General features: G+C 40.0%; 1 protein-coding gene across 11 annotated transcripts in view; it reads right to left on the minus strand.

Moving 5' to 3' along the window:
• The window catches only part of Reps2 (RALBP1 associated Eps domain containing 2), a 229,181-nt gene that overhangs the window by 125,649 nt on the left and 93,837 nt on the right, over positions 1-9,695 (minus strand). For all 11 annotated transcript variants that reach the window (XM_029473672.1, XM_021152943.2, XM_029473675.1 and 8 more), the window contains one exon: positions 8,125-8,219. In XM_029473672.1, coding sequence (XP_029329532.1) covers positions 8,125-8,219 — 95 coding nt within the window. The remainder of the gene's footprint in view (positions 1-8,124; positions 8,220-9,695) is intronic.

Here is a 9,695-nt window from a genome sequence, read left to right on the forward strand (position 1 = left end):
ATGAACTAACCAGTACCCCAGAGCTCTTGACTCTAGCTGCATATGTATCAAAAGATGGCCTAGTCGGCCATCACTGGAAAGAGAGGCCCATTGGACATAAAAACTTTATATGCCCCAGTACAGGGGAATGCCAAGGCCAAAAAAATGGGAATGGGTGGGCAGGGAAGTAGGGGGGAGGGTATGGGGGACTTTTGGGATAGCATTGGAAATGTAATTGAGGAAAAGATCTAATTAAAAAAAAAGAAAGAAAGAAAAATGCTGAGTATATAACAGATGTATAATAGGTTACCACATAGGTAAAAGGCTGAACTGTATACATACTTTGAGTATACTACTTATAATTATATAAGTATTAGAATAAGATTCAGATACAGTACTAAGTAAAATAAGGTATTTTATATACAACTATACAAAAGAGATGGGTTATAGTTGTTTCTAAAATAGGTGCTCAAAGGGTAGGAGTGAGAGGGCCATTTTTCACTCTGTACCCTTTTCAATATTTGACTTTGTAAAAAATCTTTCAGCATCTTTAGAGCTTACAACCCACAGTCCCAAAATAACATCTGCAGTGTAACGTGCACTGTATAGCATGAAACAATCCAAACTGCAGAATTCTATCGCCATGGCTTTATTAGGAGAAAACTGACCATGAGGTGGGCCATTTGTCTCTGCATAACTTTGTTTACCTTAAGCCATTCGTAAACAAGCACATCATCATCCTGACCTCTGTGGATAATACAGGAAAACACAAGAACTAAATGTAGAAATAGCATTGTGCTGAAGTAGCCACTGGGGCTCTTCAACATAGTCAAGATAAGTGTTCTTAGACAACGGGGAAGGGGGAAGACTCTAAATGAATAAATGAAAAAAAAAAGGCCTAAGTTCTAACTTAATACATGTGTAGGATACACACACACATAGAGACTTTCATTCCTCAAAATGAACCTCTAAAAAGCTGAGTGAGTTCTCATGTCCCAAAGCTGCCTTGTGGGCCACTTCCTAAGCTAACCAGTGACAAAGACAGTGCTTAACACGTCTTATCTAAGTTCCCTGGCCTAATCCTAAACTTTCAGTCATTGTTTATGCTCTGCTCTTCTTGTCTTGCCAGAATCCTGATCCAATCCACCCACAAATACTTTCATAGCACAAAAAAGAAAAACCCCAAACAATGATCTCAGTATCGTGTTGGCCTCCCCAAAGGACTCTTTCTTTTTTATTCTCATCAAAAGTCTTACGGGAATAATTTACCTGTGGCACAAGCAATTCTCTTCTGACCTACACCAACAATATTCCAACAGAGACTCATAAGTGTTTCTTTCTTTTCTCGTCCTTACATACTTGCTTTGACTCTTGAGAACTATTCCAAGGATTAGGGAGACTCTGTTTCTGGCCCTGAGTGTCTAAAGTGAAATCTCAGGGGTAGGAGAGAAACAAGGCTCAAAACTGTCAAACTCAGTAGGAAACAAACACACAACTAACTACACACAATAAGTGCTTTTCCATTTACAAACTTTTACATGAACATGCTGCTAGCTTATCCTGCCATACCAGCTTGGTACAAAATTTATAACCCCAAATCTCTAACCCCAAAACCCAAGTGCAATGGCAAGTGTCTAAAAGACTCAAAGTTCTACTATTATTTTATCTAAGAATAGTGATGAACACTGACTGTTTACAACACAGGAATGTTCAGACCTCCAAGATAAGACACTAGACAGCAAGCTTGGTTAGGGTTTCAAAAGTGAGGCTGATTTTGTTTAAAATGGAAGATAGTTGTGTTTCATCAGTAGTTGCAAGGAAATTTCATTTGCCAAAGCAGCCTCCCTAAATTTGGGTTAAAAAAATAAAATGAGAGGGGAACATTTTGAATTAATGAATGAATGCAAATACACATCTACTTCTATTTGTGTGTCTGCATAAAATGTTCTCGGAACAATATAAAAAAGTCTAGTTGCCTTTAAGATGGAAATCCATAATGATCAGACTCCCAGTCATCTGATTGAGTTTCACAGATACAGTTGAGCAATAAACTTTTTTTTAAGAATGGAAATTGCAGGCATCACATATACATGAGCACAGTAGGAAACCCTCATACTTCATGCTGTTCCTGGAAGAACAAAAGCAAAGATGAATTCAGACAAAGGAAGAGCAAAGGAGGCAAAAGTAGAAGTAAATAAACAAAGACTAAAAGTTCCACTGGAAATGCTGGCCGCCTGAGAAAGGACAAGGAGCAGTTGCTGAGCAGTGTGGTGAGAGTGAAGTAGTGAGCTGTTGTGGCTTTAGAGGAAAGCAGAGGGCAAACAATACAAGTGCCCAGGAGCCATATTTGAGAACACAGATGACATGGTAAGAACCATGAGCAATGACAGATCAAAGTCAGTATATGATGAGCAGCTGTGAAGGAGATAACTAAATGTATTTTTAACTGAGCCTAAAACATAACACTTGCACATAATAATAAGTGGTATGTAGAGTTTCAACACATGTATACATTGTATAATATTTAAATCTCTTGCCTGATTGTATTTGTAGGGTCTCTATTGTTTCCAAGCATGGTTTCAGATACCTTTAATCCCAACACTTGGGAGGCAGGGACAGGCACGGTGCTGTGTTGTAGGCCAGTTTGGTCTATACAGAAAATTCCATCCCAGGCAAGGCTACATAGTGAGATCCTCCACCACCACCACCCAAAGAACATTGTCTGCAAGAGGATGCTGGCTAGAAGGCGACACGATAGGGGTTAATAGCCCAGATTCTCTGACAGGTGATAATTGCCTGGACCAAGTCAAGCAGAAAAGATCAGCATCTCTCGAACATAGAATGCTCAGGACTTGATAACTGAATAAGCATGAGGGATGAAGGAGGAGTCGAAGACAATGACCAACATTCTATGGTCATTGGGTGGTAGAGCAAGGAGAGTGAGGCTGGGAGCTCTTCTGTGAGGAAGACCCATCAGTTGAAAGTCACAGGGAGCCATCTAAGACTGTTTGGCAGATGGTGACACATCGACACCACACCCTAGTAGCAAAAGAACAGTACAAGGCAAGTGATTTCAAGAACAACTGCATTAGGAGCAGGCAGTTAAGATATAGCAGCAAAGGTAGCCAAAGAACCAAGACTCTTATACCCAATGTGGTTTTCAACAATCCTAGTAAAACACAGAACCAAGTGAAAGCAGAAGTTGTAGTTCTAAATGTTATGAAGACTGAGTCATAATCTACATGCAAAATGTCCAGACTGGCTTATGAGAACTGCAAACCACAAATGACCTCTGAAGATCTGTTACCAGGCAAAGCTGAAGACTTGCGATTGATTTAAAAAAAAAAAACATCTATTCACCAAAGCACTGTCTGAAACTTTAATGAGGAAACAAATCTATTCTTTGAACAAAAAAGTGACTAAAATATTCAGGAAAAAGACTAACAATTCCAAAGTATAGAATTTGACATAAACACCTCCAAAATGCTAAACCCATGGGCTATAATAGCACTGGCCATGGGTCCCTAAAGGCCTGCACTAGGACTCTGAGGCCATGTCGCCTCTAACTTATTTATGGTGTTGGCAGTGATTTGAAATCAGAGTCTCAGGACATAGTCCCGGTATGCTGGGATCTGGCTGAGGCTGGTCTTCCTGCTGTGTACTACTGTTCCCAGTCTAGGAAATGCTGTGGAATGAAAGACGTGGGTTTTGCTATGCTAATCTGGCTGGCACTTTACCAGTGAACTATAGCTGCAATACCCCACTGTTTGCAGGAAAGGTTTGAACAGAAGGTGACAAATACAGCTAGAACAAAGAGAATAGATTGTCATCAGCATAGGGACATGGCACCATGAGGGGAATTAGTCACTCCAACTTGCTTAGCACTATACCCAATAAATATTAATCCCCCACCACCAAGAACCTTCACTTCAAATCTCATCCCCATGACTAATTCAAATTGGCATTTTGCTTTCTGTAACATGGAGTTCAGCCAAACCAGACTGACAGGCACAAGAAGGAAACCTAAGAGCTGAAGAAAGGAAAATACACCCACCACAAAAACCACAGACTGCCATCCTGGGCAAGAAAGGTCCCTTACTATCATCCTAAATAGAAGGCCATGCTTCCAACAGGTGGTAGGAGAACAAACAAACATTGAGAGAGTCACACTGGCATACTGCTAGGATATATTGCTAAATCCATACTGTGATGTTAATGCAACAAAAAAGGAAAGGAACTTGCTCCAGGTCATGTGGAGTCAGGGGGGCCCTGGGCAGAACCTGTTTTATTTTGTTTTGTTTTGTTTTTCCTGTGCTTCCAATAGTCAATTGTTGCCAAACACCTATATCCAGCCTCAGCTCTCCCCAAAATCCAGACCCATAGAAACACAGAACTCTTGTTCACCTCCTCTGAGGTGTCTCCAAAGCTCCAGTCCTGGCATTCAACACTGAACTTACAGCTGGGATTTGTTCTCAGCACCATTTCTTCCAGTCCTTCCTTGCTTAACAGATGACATTACCATCTTCCATCCAGTTCCTGAGCCAGTAGCTGAGGAATGGTGTCCACTGCTTGAACTCTAGCCCATCCACTTCCCAGCTGTGATCTTTGGAAAACTCAATAAGGCATATACACCTTCAGCTTTGTCATCTAAAATGTTAGCTATGATGCAATCCCAGAAGACAGTGGTGAGTGCTGAGTTAATGTGCACAAAATTCTAAGTGCATAGAAAATGTCTTTGTACATGCAGCTCTGTCTGCTTTCTTATCTGTCTCCCATCCTTACCACCTTACCTAGCTAATACTTCTGTTATCCTTCCCACTTCAACTATATGTTACTCCCCAAAGAAGTCTTCTTTGACTAACCTGTCTGCAAGTCTAGGTTATATTCTATTGCCATTTTTCACCTTCAAAGTGCAGCATAATTTTCATTCACATCATATACTATAATCATATGTTGTCTTTGTGATAGCTTGATTAATACTTGTGTCCTACAGTAGCCTGAAAGGTCCACAAGGGTGGGGCCTACTGATGGCCAACATCATTTAATACAATATCTGGTACTTTATAGGTATTCACTAAGTATTTGTCAAGTGAAGGGTTCAAGAAGCATATTTCTCAGCAGAAAGGAAATCTAGAGATTAGAAGACAGATCACAAATCCAAATAAGGGATCATGGCCATGCTTCCAAGGAGCGTGGTAGGAAGGGTCCAGTGAGCCCCATCCTACCCCTGTGAAGCTGAAGATTCACTGCTAAATTTGATCAGAGTTCTACCCACTCAAGATTTAGTCTCCACAGAAACAGAACATACTCTGAAGAAACCTGCAGGCCACACCTTAGAGAGTTTTGAGAGGATTCCCTCCAATGCCTCCCCAGTCTGTGTGGTTCTCATGTTTCAAGGCACATATTTTTATACCATGGGATCTCTAAAACATAGCCAAGTCCTACATCTGGGGCTCAGCTGAAGAAACAACCTTGCATTACAACTTGAGGGTAAAACTCATCTGTCTTAGTCAGGGTCTCTATTCCTGCACAAACATCATGACTAAGAAGCAAGTTGGGGAGGAAAAGTTTTATTTGGCTTACACTTCCATAGTGCTGTTCATCACCAAAAAAGTCAGGACTGGAACTCAAGCAGGTCANGAAGCAGGAGCTNATGCAGAGGCCATGGAGGGATATTCTTTACTGGCTTGCTTCCCCTGGCTTGCTCAGCCTTCTGTCTTATAGAACCAAGACTACCAGCCCAGGGATGGTCCCACCCACAAGGGGCCTTTCCCCCTTGATCACTAATTGAGAAAATGCCTTACAGTTGGATCTCATGGAGGCATTTCCTCAACTGAAGCTCCTTTCTCTGTGATAACTCCAGCTGTGTCAAGTTGACACAAAAATAGCCAGTACACTCATCTGTATTGACCTTAAAGGAGAATGTCTTTCTTTTCTCTTTTTTTCTTTTTTTTCTTCCTCCTTTTTTCTTGAGTTAGGGTCTTGAATCTTAGAAGTTGACTTTGAACTATGTGCTCACAGATACTCCTGACAGGTATTCTCTCAAATAACACTTTCAAGAATAGTTTTTTGGATGAGGATATAGTACAATAGGACACTTTTTACCTGGCACAGGCAAGGCCATAGGTTCCAACCCCAGCAACACACACACAGAGAGAGAGAGAGAGAGAAAGAGAGAGAGAGAGAGAGAGGTGATATTATAATACCTAGTGTTTGTTCATGATGTAATCTAGTCTTCATGTAATATAGAACTTTAATGTTGAGATAAGTGTTTAATGTGCACACTTTGATACTGAACTCTCCTAGACTCAAATTCTGGCTCTGCCACATACTAGGTATGAATGAAATCTCAGACTTGCTACTTGACCTCTCTCAGCTATCCATCTATACTAATAGATACAGCAGTGCCTAGAGCTTATAATTATAGGAAACATTAAATATATCACATATGGCTTAATTGCTATCTTTTAGAGAGTTTCTGCAAACAGAACACTGCTTTTAGATTGAGTACTTTGTCATGTCTAACAGTGTCCTATGACCAGAAACCATTCACTGAACTCAAGGATCTTATGCAGACTGTTTATTCTCTTCTAAACTAGCAGCCCACTTCTTTGTGGGAGTGTCTGACTTCACTCTTCTATTTTGAGTAGAGCTGCCTGTGCAGAAATGGTCCTTCTTCCTGAGTTCCACAATTGAAATGTTATACAAACCACCACCTACTTCCTTTTGTCTTTCATGTTAAATAATAAACCTACCTTTTTAATAGTTTCTCCCCATGTATGCACACACACACACAATCTTTCTTTAATAATATACCTTCTCCATAAAAGAACTTAGACATACAAGACAACAGCTATGAATATGGGGGTGGGGAACAGAGCTCTTTATCTGAAGGAAAATACTAGAGAACTAGAAGCTGAAAGTACCTAAGCTATGATATGACCCGAAGAAACTTAATAGCATTATTATATTTGTGCCATAATATTTTATATATTACATGTAGGAAGTAGTAACTTGTTTATACTTACACATAAATTGCTATTCAAATGGAATTGTCTGAGGCACTGAGAGAATACAGAACTACTGCAGCCTTTCAAATGCTTACCACATAATTGGAGACACACAGAAAATGGAAAACAGTTAATTAGGCATTAAACAAGTAGTAATAAAGAATAAGGCAAACCCGAGGCAAGCTGCTACAGAAAATGTGAAGCTCTACTTTAGAAGGAACTCCATGATTAAGTAAATAAAGGGGTAGGGATGCTTTAGAGACACTGACGATCAAGAGACAACCTCTAGTTTATTCTAGAGACTGGAAGAGATAGAAACAAATGAAAAATTAAGAAAATAAACAAGCAAAACAGTGTAATGTTTGAATGAGGAAGTAGTTTTATACCTTTCTTGAAGCAAAGTAGAGAATAATCAAAAAGCCATGTTCCTCAATAGAAGACAATTAGCTGTATTTGACAGGAAAGCAGAAGGATGGAGTATTTGGTACAAAGAAAATCAGTAAGGATGTAGGGGGCAAGAAAGGGTCATGGGGGGGGATACAAACACAGTTTGATATATATGTGTGAAATATTACAGTGAAGCTAGGCATGGTGGCCATGCCTGCAATCTCAGCTCTTGGGAGGTGGAGGCAAAAGGATCAGCCTCATACACAAGCAGTTTGAGATGACCTTGGTGAGACCCTGTCTCACCCTATCTGACAGAAGAAAAAAATATCAAAATGAAGCCCCTCACTTCATATGCTAACTGTAAAATAATTAATGATTTTAAATGCAATATTTCTTTCAGAGTTTTCTCTATAATAGTTATTTTAGTAAATGTATACATATGTAATATGTATGGGTATGTGTACATGCATGCAGCTACCCATGGAAGCCAGAAGTGGGTGTTGGACAACCCTAGAGTTGGAGTTACAAGTAGTTGTATGTGGTCTTTGTAGGTACTTGGACCTGAACACTGATCCTGTCCAAGAGCAGCAAATGCTTGCAACTACTGAGCCATATCTCCATCCCTATATGCCATATCTCCATCCCTAAATGTCATATCTCCATCCCTAAATGTCATATCTCCACAGTATAAAATTTCCCCCAATTCTGTCATTGAATTCTGTCATTGTAGGCCCACATTATCACTTACCCGAATAAGAGATGCCTGCCGACGAAAGGGTTTGGCTCCTGGACCCTCTGATGAGGGTCCTTCAGGCTGGCCAATGGGCTGCCTTTCATATGGAGCTGAAAAACAAGAGAGAATGCTAGCAGGGTATACAGAGACTCTATTACAAAATTATCATTTCCCACTCAAGCTGATGTAGTGTGTGCTTTTCAAGAAAAGGGTAATAAAGGAATTGGAACATATAATCTGAGCGCTACCTAAGACTCACAAATCTTGATCCTCTTACCTCCATAATTTCACTAAACAATCTAAAGACATTTAACCAATACCATGATAAAACCAAAAGGGTTCACATCGGGTTAAGGTTAGGAATAAGGCAAAGAGGGTGATGCAGTGAGAACCTCAGAGTGAGTCCGTAGTAGAAATGTGCCATACTACCAGTACTCATTGTTTGTTGCTTGTTTCTGTTAGGGGGGCAGTAACCTTGGACCATGACCTGAAGTAGTTCATTCATGGTTTTGAAGGATGTGATTTTAACCTAAAACAAATACTTGGCTGTAGGTGAGAATTAAACAAAGGCCTGATTTGAATACTCAGCACCTCCAGCCTTATAAACTGTATCTAGGGACGGGCTGTACTTTTCCTGGATGGCTGAAGGGCTATTTTGACTTCCTCCTTCTTTTCTTCTAGTGGGATCAAAACTGAAGCATGTCATGCACTACTGCAATTGGATCCCCTATCACTTAAAACAAACCATAATGAATTTAGACATCGGTTGTTCCTTTTTCCAATTTTATGCTATATACTCAACTGTACATCAAGTAGAAAACTCAGGAATCCAAAATACTATCTGCCCCTAAATGAATTGTATATTTCATCCCTCCAAATTAAGCACAGGAACTACACTATAACTTTATTTATGAAAGGAAACTGATTCTGAGACTGGAATGATTGCCTATTTGATGTGGGCTTAATGCTTATACATATCATCTATACATATTAAAAAGTATCATTTTATTTTGAGTATTTGGATATTTTACTTGCATGTATGCCTGTACAACATGTACATGCTTGAAGCCCATGGAGACCAAAAAAGGGCACTGGATTCCCCAGACCTGGACTTAAAGAGAGCTGTAGGTTTCAAGACTTAATGTGGTTTCTAGAAACTGAGCCTAGGTCCTCTGGAAGATCAGTCGGTACTTTTTTTTTTTTTTTTTTTTTGTTTTTTTTTTTTTTTTTTTTTTATTTTCGAGACAGGGTTGCTCTGTATAGCTCTGGCTGCCCTGAAACTCACTTTGCAGATGAGGCTGGCCTTGAATTCAGAAATCTGCCTGCCTCTGCCTCCCGAGTGCTGGGATTAAAGGCGTGCGCCACCACTGCCCAGCTCAGTACTCTTTTTTAAAAAAAAAAAAAAACATTTTTTCAAATATTGATTTTTTTATATGAGTATACTGTAGCTGTCTATAGACACACCAGAAGAGGGCGTCAGATCCCATTATAGATGGTTGTGAGCCACCATGTGGTTGCTGGGAATTGAACTCAGGACCTCTGGAAGAACAGCCAGTGCTCTTAACCACTGAGCCTTCTCTCCAGCC

This window comes from Mus caroli, chromosome X (genome assembly GCF_900094665.2).
Source record: "Mus caroli chromosome X, CAROLI_EIJ_v1.1, whole genome shotgun sequence".
In the NCBI taxonomy this organism is placed as follows: domain Eukaryota; kingdom Metazoa; phylum Chordata; class Mammalia; order Rodentia; family Muridae; genus Mus; species Mus caroli.